We start from the raw sequence: 18,068 nt of genomic DNA, 5'->3' as shown, positions 1-18,068 counted from the left end.
GTCTTCTTTGGCAGTTCCGTGTCTTTTGGGCACTGACTTTTTGGCTAAAATGCCCATTAAAATTCTTATCGATCAACGATGCATTGAACTGCCATCGGGTCGCCGGATTTCATTTTTGACGGGCCCTACTGACATTCGGACGGCGTGCGCTACGATACAAGCGGTGGCGACGCAGACAGTGCAAGTGCCCCCGGGTTCACAGATGTTGATTCCCCTCCGGTTGCGAAAACCATGGGTGAGGGAGGCTTCGGGACAGAGTATGCTTTTGGGTCCTTCTAACAAGGCTGTCGGGGGTCTTGATTTATCGGTGGCTCACACTTTGGTGCGGGCTGACAGGGATCCGTTTGTGATGGTTTTGAACGCGGGGTCGCGACCAGCTGTCATCCCGCAGGGCACCGTGCTGGCTCACGCGGCGCAGGTTCCTGGGGATGATGGGTTGGTTGCGCAGGTGGGCTCGAGCCCCGCGCGGAACGTTGAGCCAAGGGAAGACCTTGAGTGGGTCCATTCGTTATGTGCCGCCTCGGACGATTTGTCGGCGGCGCAGTTGGGTGCGCTGCGCGAGTTGCTCATTGAATTCTCTGATGTATTCAGTAAACATAAGTATGACATTGGGTGCACGGATTTGTTGCACCATCACATTGAAACGGGCGATGCGGCGCCGGTCAGGCTAAATCCCTTCCGACTGAGTCCCGTGGAGAAGGAACATGTTCAGTCGGCTGTTAACGATATGCTAGAAGCCGATATTATTTCACCCTCCTCTAGCCCGTGGGGAGCGCCTATTGTGCTGGTTAAGAAGCAGGACGGGTCCCTGCGATTCTGCGTTGATTTCCGTCGCCTGAATAAGATCTCTGTGGCTGACGCGTATCCGCTCCCCAGGATGGATGAGTCCCTCGATGCATTGTCTGGTGCGCGATATTTTTCGACTCTTGATTTGTTATCGGGGTTTTGGCAGTTGCCGCTCGACGAAGAGTCGAAACCTAAGACAGCATTTCGGACTCCAGGGGGGCTGTTCCAGTTTAACCGGTTACCCATGGGACTTCACTCCTCTCCAGCGACGTTTCAGCGACTTATGGAGCTGGTTTTGTCGGGCTTGCAGTGGGATACATGCTTGATTTATATGGACGATGTCATTGTTTTCAGTAAAACGTTTGAGGAACACCTCCGGCGATTGAGAGGGGTGTTCTTGCGAATGCGATCGGCTAAGTTGAAATTTAAACCGGCCAAATGTCACCTCCTTCGTAGGTCCGTTAGATACTTGGGTCACATTGTCGATTCTTCGGGGATCTCCACCGATCCCGCGAAGACGGATTGTGTCGGTTCGTGGCCGACACCTACGTCCGTTTCCGACGTGCGTAGTTTCATCGGGTTTGCTTCTTATTATCGGCGGTTCGTTGAGCACTTCGCCACTATTGCAAAACCCTTGCACGCTCTAACGGCGAAGGGAGTGAAGTTCAAATGGGGACCGGAGGAGGAGGCCGCGTTTCGCTCCCTCCGGGACGCCTTGGTGGGTGCCCCACCCTTGTGTTATCCCGATTTTGCCAGTCCCTTTTTGCTGGACACGGATGCTAGCAACACGGGCATTGGGGGGGTGCTATCCCAAGTCGTTGGGGGTGTCGAAAGAGTTGTCGCCTACGGTAGTAGGGTGTTGTCTCCGGCGGAGCAGCGCTACTGTGTCACCCGTCGCGAGCTGCTTGCCATTGTTTTTTTTGTGCAGCAGTTTAGGCCATATCTGTATGGTCGTCACTTTACAGTCCGAACGGACCACGCGGCGCTACAGTATTCATTGAGGGTCGCCCAGCCCTCGGGCCAGTTGTCGCGTTGGTTGGAAGTCCTCCAGGACTATCAGTTTACGACTACGTACCGTAAGGGGTTGCGACACACGAATGCCGATTGCTTGTCGCGGTTGTTGCCTTGTGATGAATGCGCGTGTTTGTCGGGATCGGCGCGCTGTAAACCGACGCTTGCGGGGGAGATGGGGGCACTGGCTGCGACAGCGGGCGCACCGAGTGGGGATGATTCCACTGCCTCTCAGGGTCGGGACTCGCTGCTCTCGCTGTCGCTCAGCGAATGGGGCCGCCTCCAGATGGCGGACAGCTCGCTGCTAGCATTGCGCCGCAAGGTTGGGGGTCCCGAGGGGGACCAGGAGCGTACCGGCTCCTATGTACTTGAGCGGGGCGTGTTATTGAAACGGGACAGTTTGTCCCGGCGGAACGCACTCGTGGTGCCTTCCGCTGTGAGGGGGAGGGTTGTCTTGGCGGCACACGAACGCCTCTTGCACTTGGGAGTTAACAAGACGCTTGCCCTGCTTCAGCGTGACTATTACTGGCCGGGAATGGGAAGTGATGTGGTGCATATTCTGAAGGGGTGCGTTGAGTGCGCCAGGCGTAAACCACCGGCCGTGGCAGCTAATCCACCGCTGCAATCTATTCAGGTCTCGCGTACCAACGAGCTCGTTGCACTCGATATTTTGGGGCCCTTCCCAGTCACGCCGAGAGGGAATAAATATTTGTTAGTGGGGGTCGAATACTTTACCCGATGGCCTATGGCGTGGCCTCTCGCTAACCAGTCGGCAGCGGCTGTGACGGATGCCTTCGTCCAGGGCTATGTCCTGGACAAGGGGGCTCCCGAACGCCTGCTGACCGACCAAGGTAAAAAATTTTCGAGTAAATTGTTGCAAGAGGTGTGCGATCTGTTGGGTACCAAGAAGGTGCGTACCTCCCCGTACCACCCGCAGACTGACGGGATGGTGGAGAGACTCCACAAAACCTTGACTTCCATGCTGTGCCAGCAGGTGTGCGAGGCACATGTAGATTGGGACCTGCAGGTCCCGGGAGTCCTTGCCGCGTATAGAATGGCCCCCCATGCAGCTACGGGGTTTTCCCCATTCTATTTGATGTACGGTCGGGAAGCTGACCCGCCAATAGAAACGCAACTTGGCCTGTCCGCTCCACGAACTAATTCTAATTTGGCAGAACATATTAAGTTTAATATTCATAAGCTGACAGAGGCGAGGGAGGCCGCACGGCTTAATTCGCGGGCTCGCCAAATTGCTAATGAACGGTTGCGGGCACGGAAGGTGTCCATGCACGAATGGAAACCAGGTGACAGGGCCTGGCTGCATTGCCCTCAGGCACCCTTGGCTACGTCGCCTAAATTGTTGAGACCGTGGAGGGGACCCATGGAGGTCGTGCGCGTTGCACGGGCCCAGTGCGTTCAGATAAAGTGGGGAAAGCGCCGGTGGTACGTTCACCCCTCCCGACTGAAACCGTTCTCGCCTCCATATGGCCTCCCCTTGTGTCGTGATGGCCGGGCGTGTGACGTGACCGGCGACCCAGAGGGGGAAATGTCTCTGCCTGATCCACACGTATTGTCGCCTGATCTGCTCCCAGGTGTCTCGGAACTGACAGCTGCCGATCACCGGCGGCCGGATCTCCGCGGCGGGGCCGGCCCTTTCAGGCCCGTTCCGCGCCGTCTGGAGCGGCCGGAACCGCCGGACGGTCGTCAGTGTCCCGCCCCATACGATGGACCAGCCAGACGGACTCGCGCCAGGTCGTGCTACTTTGCATGACCTGCCTCGTGAGGAGTCGGGGCAGTTGGAGCGCCTCGTCACTGCGTGTAGTCGCAGGGACGTGGGGCGCGTTCGTTTCGAATTTGCTCGTATCGTGTTATTGTTGACTTTTCGCGTTCATTGTCAATCTGTACATAGTTATTCTTGTTGTTGTTGTTGTAGTGTTATGTTACGGGGCACACTCGGGGGGTTATGGGGTTTTTTTTTGTTGGTTGTCGTTTTATCGTCGTGGTTGGTTGTTGTTAGCAGCCGGGCCGGCTGCGAGCTATGTGGGAGGGGATGATGTAGTGGTGATACGCGCTGGGTGTATATGTCGTGTGCCAGCGCGTATGTACGGGTGTGTGTGTGGTGACGCGCGCTGACGGGGAGGAGCAGGCGTCAGTGCGCGGGTGGGGGTAGTGCTGCTGATTGGCTGTGTGCCGGTGACGCGCCCAGAGGGAGTGATCGGGTAGCAGCGCGGTGTGATTGGTCGGAGAGTGGAAACACGCGCTGAGCGGAACCGGATCGTGGGGATAGCGCGTGGGGATTGGGTAACGGAGGAGCGGTGCCGACGTTGAGGTCCGCATCCGCTCCGTCTCCCGGGAAGAAGGGGTATATAAGGTGATGCACAGAGGAGCAAGGGGCAGAAGTGGAACCATCTAAGAATGAAGACGAAGGTGTAGAGATAGAGCCCGGAGAGGAGAGTAATGGAGAGTAGAAGAGAGTAAGGTATAGTGTGTAGCCAGCGAGATAGAAAGGTCTACACGAGCTGAGTAATGTATAGTGTGTAGCCAGCGAGATAGAACGGTCTACACGAGCTGAGTAATGTGTAGTGTGTAGCCAGCGAGAGAGAACGGTCTGCACGAGCCGAGTATGCATACGGTGTAGCCAGCGAGAGAGAACGGTCTGCACGAGCCGAGTATGCATACGGTGTAGCCAGCGAGAGAGAGAAAGAAGTGTGTTCCCGTCAAGGAGTTTCCTGCCGTCATTTTCCAATACTTCACAGGTAACAAGATGAGATTAAGAGCACACTCTTAAAGGGATTGCTCCTAATATCAGCTTGTTACCTGTATAAAAGACACCTGTTCACAGAAGAAATCAATCAATCAGATTCCAAACTCTCCACCATGGCCAAGACCAAAGAGCTCTCCAAGGATGTCAGGGACAAGATTGTAGACCTACACAAAGCTGGAATGGGCTACAAGACCATCGCCAAGCAGCTTGGTGAGAAGGTGACAATAGTTGGTGCGATTATTCGCAAATGGAAGAAACACAAAAGAACTGTCAATATCCCTCGGCCTGGGGCTCCATGCAAGATCTCACCTCGTGGAGTTGCAATGATCATGAGAACGGTGAGGAATCAGCCCAGAACTACACGGGAGGATCTTGTCAATGATCTCAAGGCAACTGAGACCATAGTCACCAAGAAAACAGTTGGTAACACACTACGCCGTGAAGGACTGAAATCCTGCAGCGCCCGCAAGGTCCCCCTGCTCACAAAAGCACATATACATGCCCGTCTGAAGTTTGCCAATGAACATCTGAATGATTCAGAGGACAACTGGGTGAAAGTGTTGTGGTCAGATGAGACCAAAATGGAGCTCTTTGGCATCAACTCAACTCGCCCTATTTGGAGGAGGAGGAGAAGGAATGCTGCCTATGACCGCAAGAACACCATCCCCACCGTCAAACATGGAGGTGGAAACATTATGCTTTGGGGGTGTTTTTCTGCTAAGGGGACAGGACAACTTCACCGCATCAAAGGGACGATGGACAGGGCCATGTACCATCAAATCTTGGGTGAGAATCTCCTTCCCTCAGCCAGGGCCTTGAAAATGGGTCGTGGATGGGTATTCCAGCATGACAATGACCCAAAACACACGGCCAAGGCAACAAAGGAGTGGCTCAAGAAGAAGCACATTAAGGTCCTGGAGTGGCCTAGCCAGTCTCTAGACCTTAATCCCATAGAGAATCTGTGGAGGGAGATGAAGGTTCGAGTTGCCAAACGTCAGCCTCGAAACCTTAATGACTTGGAGAAGATCCGCAAAGAGGAGTGGGACAAAATCCCTCCTGAGATGTGTGCAAACCTGGTGGCCAACTACAAGAAACGTCTGACCTCTATGATTGCCAACAAGGGTTTTTTTCCACTAAGTACGAAGTCATGTTTTGCAGAGGGGTCAAATACTTATTTCCCTCATTAAAATGCAAATCAATTTATAACATTTTTGACATGCGTTGTTCTGGATTTGTTTGTTGTTATTCTGTCTCTCACTGTTCAAATAAACCTACCATTAAAATTATAGACTGATCATTTTTTTGTCAGTGGGCAAACGTACAAAATCAGCAGGGGATCAAATACTTTTTTCCCTCACTGTATATTGTGTGTGTACATAATGATGCGTGCGTTTGTGTATTTGTGCATTTTCCTTTTGCATGTCAATGCTGTCTCGGCGTGTGCAGGTGTGTCATACCTGCTCTGGGTTAAGCCTCTGGGTCTCGAAGCCGGCTACAGGATGACAAATGTGCAGATGCAAAACGCAGACGGTGTGACCATCGTAGATCTTCAGGCCCAAGACGAGGAGTCAAGTGGCGAATTTGGCGTTCCCCTCAACTTCAGTGACCCCACTGTAAGAGGCGCGAGGGGAAGATACAAATGTTTCCATTGTTGAGCGTACAGATCAAAGACAAGGTTTGCTTTGTAGTCCCATGCTTCGGGTTATCAAGGTCCCTACTGTTGCTATGTTTCATCCTGGTGAGGTGTGGCTCAGAGCTCTGGGCTCCTCCTGGGTGGTGTTTGTGCAGGAGCTCCCATCCATCACTGCTGGGTCTGGGCCATCAATGGTGTTGGCCCATTGCGGGCCCTGAGCATGAATTATTATTGGGGCTGCCCAATGTATTCAAATCCGAGTGCAATGACAGAAGAGATATAGACGAGGGATAGAGATATAGTGAGATTAGAGAAATGTAGACTCAAATATAGATGTTCTGAGATGAAAAAGGAGTGATGCTAGTCTGGACGACCGAGGAGGAAACCTCGGCTGTCAGATGTTACTTTTGATATCCTCGGGAAAAATGCTGGTAACCGAACATGGCAGAATGTCGAAGGTTGAAAGTTTTATTTTTTGCCAAAGCTAGGAATTATTACGAAATATTCCTTTGTCTATCGCTGACGAAGCTGAAGAGGGCTAACAACACAACAACAACCCCCACACCTCCTTTGCCAGTACCGAAATATGAGAATAGGTTTTCCCCTTTGTTCTGGCAACAAAAGTGGTGTTAGGATGTTAAAACACCAAACTGAAACCTTTGACAAGGATTCATGTTTGCATTAACCACAATAATTGTGGTCAGAATGCAAACAAAAAACATACTCTGATAATATATGCATTGTCTTTGAAACTGATTGGTCCACACCAGAGACAGCTTTTTTTGGATACTCGTCTCAATTGGTGTTAGACCAAAGGACGCCAAAAGGCATACAGCTCAGTTTCAAGGACAATGCATATATTATCAGTGTTTTTTGTTTTCATTTTGACCACAAGTATCGTGGTTAATGCAGACATGATTCCTCGTAAAAAAAAGGTTTCAGTTTTGTTGCCAGAAAAAAGGGGAAAACCTATTCTCATAATGTGTGTCTAGTATTGCATATATTTGTTTGTTGGCTTATACCGGTTTTTACTCCATTAATCCTTCTAGAAACGATTTAGAGAAAATGCGTGTTGTGCACACTTCAGACTATATTTACACATCATAAATGTTTGTTGTGCGATACTGTATTGGCAGAGGTACACAGCCAAAGCGCCTATAACAGAAACTCCACACATTTGTCAATAACGCTGCCCTAGAAGGAAAATAATATGGAAATAAGTGACGTTTTGAACACAGAAAGGATAAGATAATAGGTTTTTCCCCTTTTTTCTGGCAACAAAACAGGTGTTAAGATCTCGCCACCATGGCGCCCCCCTTGGTGGTGACCTCCCATGAAGTGGTGATTCTCATTTTATTGACCACGATGGCTGCTGGGTATCGATTGGAGAATATACACAGGTTAGAGACATCGTTGAAACCGTTAAAGAAAGCAAGTGGGGCTTGGGTAGGACGTGTCGCGGTTTGCAGGGCCGATGGGCGATGGTCAAGAATGGTGACAGTGTGGGAGCAAGAGGACGTCCACCAGGGAAATGGAACGATTAAATCAATAACAAAGTTTTTTTTTGGGTTGGATCGTATAAATATAAAAGTGTCGTTAAACGTGCCACCGCCTGACATAGCTAATTAGTGAGGTTTGTCACGTAAACAAAACGTGCCAATTAGTTACTATTTAAGCACACCGGTGTGTTGGAGAGTAAACCCACAACATGTACAATTCGAGTACGACATTTCACTGGTGATTACAACAACCAGCTTCATCAGGCGATAGTCAAAATTGTTGAGACGTATTCCTGTTTCAGTCCTAAATAGAGGCAGTGTTAGTTCATTATTATTACATCGCAGGATCGTGATAGATGGCAGCAGCCTGGGGAGTCCTTCATCCAACAGTAAGTTGATCATGGCAGGTGATGATGATCGTGCAATCGAGTGTAACTCTTCCATGGGTGTACCCGTGTACTCTAGGCAGTAACCGCCTTTCCGTTGTGTTTCTGTCCCCCAGCCGTTCATGGTGGCAGTGTGTGGCCTATCGCCTGGAAACGTCACATTCTGCCGGCTGCAAACAAAGCTGAAACGCATTGAGAGCTTTGAGCTCATCCTCGACAACCCGGACGACGGTGAGATTCACTAAAACCACAGCAAACGAACCCTCGCACCTTCCCATGACGTTGTGTCTGCACACGCATACACATCTGCGTCGTGTACACTGGCAGGATTTACCTTTGGTGTATGCGATGCAAAGGCAATGTCATGTGTTTGTATATGTATTATGAAAATACAAAGTTATATGATTTTTCCCTACAAACACGACAGGCATAGAGAGTGTGGGGGTATGGCAAGAGTAAATTAGGAAATACACATGTAGCACTGTTTTAGTAATGCTTTTACTTCGTAATAAACAGAACAGTTAATGAAATACACAAATAATCATTGATGTGTAGATTCTGAGGGAAATAGACCAAAAAAACACAACACTTTTTAAAACATTGAAAAATGAAAGAAAAAATCCGCTTACGTACATTTCCATTTTTTCCATTTACGTGGTTTAAAACGAATTCGAATTCAGAGCTGGAAAGTCTTTTTGAAGGAAGACCTGGATCAAAACAAGGAGAAACGTAACCGTTGTAAATTATAGTAAATGCAGATAAGTACAACACGTATGCAAGTATTGAGAGCTAACAAAAACAATGCTAACAACAAATATGTAACATAAACTAAGTACAGCAAACACAAAGTATTCATAATATAGTTTTTTTGGTTAGATTGTGTAAATATCAATGTGTTGTTAAATCCGCCACCACCCGACACAGCCAACTCCTGCATTTATATGTTGTCCACATAGACTGGCTCGAGAAGATTCTTGAAAATTGAGTTGGTCAGCATCTTTTTCCAAGTGGAATACAAAGCAAATAACAGGGGCATTGTTTTTAAACCCAGTGTTTTAATAAGGGGGAGAATAATATTTTTTTGGATTAGTTTTACAATGTAAAAGTTCAGCCCTGCAATCTCTTTACCACACCGCAGCTGGTTTAAGGGGCTCCGCAAGATGGAGCTCTAGAGAGCCCCGCTAGAAGGTATTTAGCCTACTCTTCCATGCTGGTCAGACATGTTAAGAAGTACCCACACTATACCCCATAACACGCAAACTGTCGATCGACGAACTGGTGTCGCCATTTACACTGTTGCGTGGGCAGAGGTGGGGAGGAGGTGATGATTTAAGAACTTGCCCATTGTTTATACTTCTGCACCAGGAGATGGAATCGAACCCGCGACTTTTTGATTTGGATATTCAGTGCGCTGACCACGACACCATGGGCAGCATTAGAGTATAAATGGTGGAATTAATCATAAGGAAACGGTGCTGCACTGCTGTGTATGCCTGTGTGTCGAGGTTAGCGCACTGCTACAAACCCAGCGACCAGACTTTGATTCCCACTCATGACCACTAATATCGGGAAATATTTAAACCAGCCCCGTGCCTTCCCTAGGTCTAAGCAACCTTAAATGAGTACCCGGTGTGGTATGTAAAGATTAGCACTGGGGAGACAAAGGTGGCTGGGAACAGTGTGAGCCACCCACCCCATCTCATGTGCCGTGTCATTTCTTCATCAGTGCTACTCACGAACAGAACTTGAGCCAACAGTCTGTTAAAGGCTCCACGAGGGATCTTTGTCTTTTGTGTTTCGCAGTGATGATTTTGCCGGGCAATGCCTCCCCACTCCTCGTGGTGCTGAAAAACAACGGTGCAGCTGCCACCTTCTTGGTGTCGGCAAGTGACGACCAGGGATGGCTTCAGACGCTGCGCCCGGTCGTGGTGAAGCTGGAGCCTTGCAAAAATCAGACCATAGCACTGAATGTCTCAGTGCCTGTTGATGCCAGATTCCTTGCCAGGTGAAGGATGCGAAATTGTGTAGCGGTTCTTCGGCATTGCAGTAATGGAGGCTGCAGCATCACACAATTCAGGAATATAATCTTAACGAGAAAGCTTGGGTGAGAGGTGGCTGAGTGGTTCAAATGGTTAATGTCCAGGGTCAAAGTACAGTGAGTCGGCACCATTGCGTTATTGGGTTCAAAGTGCCAGTTCTCAAATCAATTCAGTTCATGGTCTCAAGCCAAAAAGTAATGAAAGGACAAACAGCCACCATATTCAACTTGGTTTTTATTTGCTTAATTTGAAGATGAACATAATTGGGTCGCCAGATGACGGACACTGCAAGTCAATCAGAATAAAATATCTTATAAGAGGACAAGCTGAGCTCGTAGTACATGCAATGTGGTTGATCACGTGACATTCTTGCAGGTCATGATGGGATTTGTGCCTTCCTGGAGGAAAACGAGCACAGTTCCCAGAATGTTGCCTGAAAATCAAAACATGTGAAGTTGAACTTTGATATCGTTAGCGAATCACGTCATCAGCTGAGTTGCTCATAGATTTTAGCCACGAGTCAAGTTGAAGACATGCTGCTCGTTTATTACAAGTAAAATGTGCTTCTGTATCTTTTAGATAAATGTGCAATTGGCATAATGCTATACTTGCTTAAATGGAAAATAGTATCGTGTGGATCATTTAAATGAAGGCAAGTATGCCCCTCTTTCACTGGCATATTCGAGCCATGCTAGCCCGGGGCTGTCGCGGTCAGCGTGGTTTTTCACTGGGCTATTTTCCGTGTCAGAACTGAACCGTGATCCGCTGGCCTCACAAGGTATCTGAATCTGGCGCTGGCCGGGGGTGGGATTGAACACATTTGATTATGTTGGTGTAACTACACCTGAACGCGTGATACTAACGTCACACCTTCAATGCAAGTGACGTCGGCAGAACGGCTCGGCTTTTGCAGTGGAAATAAACATGCTGGCTCCTTCTAAGCCATACCAGGTTGGTCTGGCACAGCCCTAGGGCTGGACAGCAAAAAATGAGGCAGTGGATAATTGTTTGCATGTCCATATCTATCATGTACTATGGTCAAAGAAGAGCCCTTCCATGGCTGGTCCATTTAAAATTCTACCTGGCACTGATACACAGCGAAGCTGACCAAGCCCACATATGGTTTAAAAACAATTTTTTACTGCTGCTCAACGAATTTGCTGCTGCACGACTACCTGCGGAAGGCTATTATAATTATTTAGGCGGAATGATGCTTCATCCACATTTTGCTATTCGTTAACCGTTCTTTTCACCACTTGCGCAGTTCCCAGAATGTTGCCTGAAAATCAAAACAAGTGAAGTTGAACTTCATATCGTTAGCGAATCACATCATCAGCTGAATTGCTCAGATTTTAGCCACGAGTTAAGTTGAAGACTCATTGCAAAATTTGAAATCTTCTGAATATATTTCATGCTTTTCATAACCCAGTTTCCCAGTTATTCCCACTTTCCTGATTGAGCCATTCAAGGTAATGACCCCAAAATTAACATTCTTGATGTGAAAATTGTGTTTATATAAAGGGGTGAGGTGAGGAAGTCTTCCTTCCATTGCTATTGAATCGTGTCTATGGAAAGTAAAGCCCGTATTAAACATAGGAAGCCATTCTGCCTGTCCATGATAGCGCGGAGTGGAGATGTGCTGTTTTCTCTATCACACGGCGAGTATATATAGTTAAGTATCTTGTTTATAGCTTGGTACACTGTAAATAGTTTAGTGCACTGTATATAGTTTCGTACACTCTGTATTTTAGTGCACTGTATATGGTTTAGTACACTGTATATGGTTTAGTACACTGTATATGGTTTAGTACACTGTATATGGTTTAGTACACTGTATATAGTTTAGTGCACTGTGTATAGTTTTGTACACGTTATCGGCGAAATTGCTAGTAGATTTGAGTAAATAGCCAAGTTTATGTTTCATTACAACGGTCACCTGCCACGTCATCCACATTGATATTGTTTTGGAAGAGTGACTGCCCCAGTATGTCCAGCTCCACTTATGCCTCTGGGTCACCATTGCTTCGAAGTTTTTCTCATTTATAAACCAAACCTGCAGGGTTTCCATGAACCAACCACATACAATTTATGGATTAAAAATACTGGCTTTATACACACACGATTCTCGGTGTGAACGAGAATCGTGTGTGTATGAAGTTCAGATAATCGTCACTGGTATTGAACTTGGGTCGCCGAGTTCGTAACGGAGTGTGCTAACCACTGCACCATCACCCCCCCACTTTAACCCACACGTGCTCTGACCTGCAAGTGTGCCCCCGTTTACTGACGATTGGACGAGTTCCGGTCGAATGTGAAACGCACAGCGAGAAGCTCTAGCAAGTGAGTTGTCAGTTGACTCCGCCTGTCTTTGCAGCACGGTGTACGTGACGGCCATCAGCAAGTCAGGAGGGGGCTCTTCCACTACGCTTGCCTTCTCTGTCGCTGTCATCGTCAAGGAAAACACCGTCAGTTCCCTCCACATTTGTCAATCTGCATTCATCTTTGCAATATGTTGTTAGATAGGCACAATAACGATGCAACGTGTAGATACGTGATTGATATTGGAGTGTGTTCGCAGGAGGATTTTAGAAACTTAGCCATTAGTTCAACTTCCGTGCAAGTCCACCGTACCGAATCATTACACTGCGGAAGAATCCCTTTACATGAACTCTGGGATTTGTGCGACGACGTGCGGATTCCTGGTGTATTGCTTTGCGGGCGTGCATCTCTACACATGGTGACGTGTGCGTGTGACTGTGCAGACTCCAGACACGGTGTCACCCACCCTTTGGAAACTGGCCGTTGAAAGCCAGTGCACGACCCTCGGCAGTTGCGAGCAACACACGTGGCAGCTGCAACTGGGAGTGAACGACGACCGACCGGGCACATTCAACATAACAGTGGAGCGGGGAGATCCCCTGAGCCAGCTCACAACGAGCCAGCAGGGGGACATGCTGCTCGTTTATTACAAGTAAAATGTGCTTCTGTATCTTTTAGATAAATATGCAATTGGCATAATGCTATACTTGCTTAAATTGGAAATAGTATCGTGTGGATCTTTTAAATGAAGGCAAGTATGCCCCTCTTTCACTGGCATATTCGAGCCATGGTAGCCCGGGGCTGTCGCGGTTCCGTACAAGTCCACCGTGCCGAATCAAAGATGAATGCAGATTGACAGCGTGGTTTTTCACTGGGCTATTTGCCGTATCAGAACCGAACCGTGATCCGCTGGCCTCACAAGCTATCTGAATCTCGCGCTGGCCGGGGGTGGGATTGAATAAATTTGATTATGTTGATGTAACTTTACCTGAACGCGTGATGCTTACGTCACACCTTCAATGCATGTGACGTCGGAAGAACGGCTCGGCTTTTGCAATGCTGGCTCCTTCTAAGCCATACCAGATTGGTCTGGCACAGCCCTAGGGCAGACTAGCTGGACAGCAAAAAAAAGAGGCAGTGGATAATTGTTTGCATGTCCATATCTATCATGAACTATGGTCAAAGAAGAGCCCTTCCATGTATCTCGGCCTCGCCGTGCGCTGCGTTGCACCGCTAGTCGAGTAGATAACCATGTGTTCAATAAACCATCGGAGCCAGGATGACCGTCCAACTCCGATCGTCATTTATTGATTGTAACAGGTAAAACTGGTGAGAAAACACAGATACAGCATCTGTTATAATTCGGAAACACCCACACAATGAACACCACAGCATCAGAACATTGTCTCAGATAACAATAGATCCTGGAAGGACCAGGCCCCCACATTACCCCTGAACAACTAGACAAAGGCACAAGCTGGTGCGTTGCATACAGGCACATCGTGTATTCATCCCACTGCACCCCAAATGTACAGCATTACACTTAACACTAAACTGTGGATGAGATACTTCGTCATCACTCTCAGGATCGCAACATAGGCACAAATCTGACTCGACCTACTAAATCACAAGTAACATCCCCAATAAGGAAAGTCACAGGCTTCGTTACTAACTAGGCCTCGTATTTACTACAACAACTTAACGGCACCATAAAGGCATTTACATTGCTATAATAGTCATTCCAACATTACAACAGCATTTCCAATATTATAGGAATATAAACAACTTACAGATAATGCTTCTTAAGCTCCCACAATGGACAAGTGCGGCTGTGTTCTCACTGAGATGCGATGCGTGCCGCCATCTTGACTTATCTGTGTAATGGCTGACGCCCGCGTGGTACAGTGGAAATCTAACATCGTCACTTCCTGGTCACGTGACCAACATTAGCTTAAAAAAACAGGAACTTCCTGTGAACACACGCTCCACATCTGCCGTGAGGCAAGACACTCCCCGTCTGGTATCTAGGAGATACCACCATTTATTTCCTATCTCATAAACAAGTGTATAACAACTTCAACGGGTCGACTTATTTGTCCATATCTTTGCGAGAGAGAAGTAGTACTATCTCGACTATGGGCCTGATGAAAGTTCTTGCGACACCTTGCTTCGCAATCATAACCTCGACCTTTCGAACTTTTCCATCGGCACTTGGAATCGACTTGAGGATGCGGCCCATTGGCCACTCATTCCATTTGGCTTGGTTGTCCTTCAGTAGGACGAGGTCGCCTTCTTGGATGTCTGGTCTATTAGACTGCCACTTGTTGCGCACTTGGAGTGTCGTAAGGTACTCGTTTTTCCAGCGACGCCAGAACGCGTTCGCGAAGCTCTGCACTTGTCTCCATTGACGTCTGTAGAGGTCTGCAGTGCTGACCTCCTCGGTAGGTGCTGTGAGCACATCTGTCTTCTGGGTAAGAAGTGTAGCAGGAGTCAAGATGAATGGTGACTCCGGGTCGGTTGAGACGGGGATCAGGGGTCTTGAGTTAATTATGGCTGAGACCTCGGCCATGAGAGTGGTCAAGACCTCGTGAGAGAGCTGTGTGGACCCGACATCACATAGCATGGAGTCGAGAATGCGTTGAGCAATCCCGATCATGCGTTCCCAGGCTCCACCCATGTGCGAAGAGTGGGGAGGATTGAAGATCCATGTGCAGCCTTGGACACCAAGGTATTTCCTGACAGAATAATCTTCGACATTCTCCGTATTGATCTTAAGCTCTTTACATGCTCCTATGAAATTGGTTCCACAATCAGAACGGAGTTGCTTGGCTGGCCCTCTGATGGCGAAGAACCTCCGGAGTGCATTTATAAAGCTCGAAGAGTCCATGGACTCGATGACTTCGATGTGCACTGCTCGTGTACTCATACAGGTGAACAGCACTGCCCAACGTTTGCTGTTCGCGAGCCCTCCTCTGGTGCGGCGGGAGATGACTGTCCACGGTCCGAACACGTCAATCCCTACAGAGGTGAAGGGAGGTTCCACACTGAGTCGATCGGCTGGGAGGTCTGCCATTTTCTGTTCTTCCTGTTTTCCAAGTAGCTTGCGACACCGGATACACTTGTGGATTGTGCTGGCGATGCACCTCTTTGCTCCAACGATCCACAGCCCTGCAGATCGGATTGCTCCTTCTGTGAAGTGCCGACCTTGGTGCTTGACCTTCTCGTGGTAGTGGCGCACGAGTAAGATTGCGATGTGGCTCTGGCTTGGGATCATGAGGGGGTTTCGTTCATTCTCATCTAATTTTGCATTCCCTAGCCGACCACCGATCCTGAGCAAGTCGTCTTTGTCCATCCCGGGGTTTAGCTTCCTGAGGGTGCTGACCCTAGGAAGGTCTTCTCCCTTGTTAATGGCCTTGATCTCACTTGCATAAGCTGCCTGTTGCACACAGCGGAAGATTGATTTCCTTGCTCTGGAAAGCTCGTCTTCAGTGCGTGGCACTGTGCAGTAATGCCATCCATTGCAGCTACCAGTGGTGCCTCTCATCGGGCGATGGAAGCAGTCTGCGATATGGGTTAAATGTGCTATCGCTCGCACGAGCGTCGTCCATTTCGAGAAATGTTCAAAATGGTGTGGACTCAGTGGACTTCTTGGTCGCACATTTGTTACGAAAGTTGTCACTAGAGGACGAATCTCCTTGTCGGACTCGGGCTCTAAGAGTCCAAAGGTCTCCTTGGTAGTACATGGGCCAACGTCACGTCGTAACAGGAACGCTGGACCCGTCAGCCAGATGGTTTGATTCAGCAGAGATGCAGGGACGGACCTAGTTGTGAGATCTGCTGGATTCTGGTCAGTTGGAACGTAATTCCATTGCTCCGGCTGCGTCGATCTCCTGATGCGCTCCACCCGGTTGCTGATGTAGGTGTAGAACCTTCTGGTTTGGTTGTTTATGTAGCCTAGTACGACCTTACTGTCCGTGTAGAACTTGACCGCGTCCAGTTTGACGTCAAATTCGTCTAAGATCAGTTCCGCCACCTCTGTAGCAAGAATGGCTCCGCACAGCTCGAGCCTTGAGATGGTATGTTCTGGTTGTGGGGCCTTGCCGTGGAACTCCTTCCAGAATTCCCACTTGGACGATAGCTCCGAGTCGAGGAACGGAGAGGCCACGGTCACAGCGACCACCGCCACGACCACCAGCAGAGCGACGAGCAGCGGCTTCAGCTTAGTCTTCTTCCCGTCAGTCAGGACTGGTTGGAGAAACGTGGAGGAACAAACTCCAACGAAGACGGTGGATGCACAAGCAAAGTCATGGTGGTTTCTTCGTAAGTCTGCACGGTACAGCCTTGACTTCTCTCGCCGAGTTCCTCTTTCAGCGTGAAGTGGTTGGTGCACGGTTTGAAGAGCGACGTGCGTCCATTCGTGAGCACACTCGTTCTGAATGTGCTAATGTGGTCTGGTTTGTGTATTCCCTTCAGACAAACGTCACCTACGATGACCCATCCTAGGTCGAGTCTCTGGGCATAGGGAGCGTCGTGAGGTCCATTGCGTTGGTTACGAACCTTGTGGACTCTCAGCATGTCCCTGCCGAGCAGAAGTAAAATCTGTGCTGCGTGATCCAATGGCGGGATGAACTCTGCTATGGGTTTCAGGTGTGGGTGGTGACGTGCAACTTCGGGCGTGGGAATCTCACTCCTGTCGTCCGGTATCCCGTTGCACTCTGTCACCGTAGGAAGGGCTAGCTTCATGGTGCTATCTATGGTTTCCACCATGAGGCCGCTCGCTCTTCTTCCCGCTGTCTCCATCAGTCCTGAGCATGTTCTGAGCGTGTATGGAAAGGAATTCCCACCTACACTTAGCTGATCAAAGAACTCTGACCTTGCCAAAGACCTGTTGCTCTGGTCGTCCATTATGGCGTACATCCTTACTGCCCTTTCAGGATGTCCTTTGGGATAGACTCGGACGAGGCATATCTTTGAGCAAGATCTTCCTTTGAAGCCTTCTCCACAGACTTCTGTGCATTTGGTTGTGATTGACGAAGTGAGTGCGGCGGTCTCGCCTTGCTCCCCGCCGTGCTCTGCTTCGGGATCGGAAGCCTTAGTGCTACTGGGTTTCGAGTAAAATGTGTGCAGAGCAGTTGCGTGTTTGTCGCTGCCACATTCCTCGCACTTGATATCTGCCTTGCAATTCCTTGCAAGGTGGTTAGTAGAAGCACAGCATTTGAAGCACACTCCAAATTCTTTCAGCATGTTCTTCCGCTCTTCCAATGGCTTCCTCCTGAACTCACGGCATTTCTGGAGGGAGTGAGGTTTATCATGCAATGGGCATTGCTTCTCTGGATCCTCTATCTTTTTCTTTGTGGTGGTTGCCTGGACGGAGTTTGCGAATGTCGCAGGAGAGACCTCAGTCTTGTGTACGGAAATTGGCACTCTCGCTGTTCCTCGTTTCGCCGTTGTCCTTTCCATTTTTGGGAGATCTGGACTGGAAATCCCCGTGGTGCCAAACATGAAACTCGGGTCATTTCTAGTCTTAGCCAGGTTGCGGATAAACTTTGAGAAAAAAGAGAATGGGGGGAATGCAACCTGATGCTCTGACTTGTATCTTGAACCCGCTGTTCTCCATTTTTCCTGCACGTC

At 48.9% G+C, this 18,068-nt stretch overlaps 1 protein-coding gene across 2 annotated transcripts in view; it reads left to right on the top strand.

Annotated features, from left to right (window-relative positions):
- Positions 1-18,068, top strand: part of LOC144934730 (von Willebrand factor A domain-containing protein 7-like) — a 40,943-nt gene that overhangs the window by 14,531 nt on the left and 8,344 nt on the right. Inside the window, exons 12-17 of one of the 2 annotated variants that reach the window (XM_078860806.1) lie at positions 6,008-6,174; positions 8,196-8,310; positions 9,883-10,084; positions 12,493-12,583; positions 12,881-13,089; positions 15,104-15,165. In XM_078860806.1, the coding sequence (XP_078716932.1) occupies positions 6,008-6,174; positions 8,196-8,310; positions 9,883-10,084; positions 12,493-12,583; positions 12,881-13,089; positions 15,104-15,137 (818 nt within the window). In that variant the 3' untranslated portion in view covers positions 15,138-15,165. The remainder of the gene's footprint in view (positions 1-6,007; positions 6,175-8,195; positions 8,311-9,882; positions 10,085-12,492; positions 12,584-12,880; positions 13,090-15,103; positions 15,166-18,068) is intronic. The other variant, XM_078860805.1, reaches the window with a different exon arrangement.

The sequence above is a fragment of the Lampetra fluviatilis genome, chromosome 11, assembly GCF_964198595.1.
Source record: "Lampetra fluviatilis chromosome 11, kcLamFluv1.1, whole genome shotgun sequence".
In the NCBI taxonomy this organism is placed as follows: domain Eukaryota; kingdom Metazoa; phylum Chordata; class Hyperoartia; order Petromyzontiformes; family Petromyzontidae; genus Lampetra; species Lampetra fluviatilis.
Note: the sequence above shows the minus strand (reverse complement) of the source record. Positions and strands in the feature narration are given on the sequence as shown.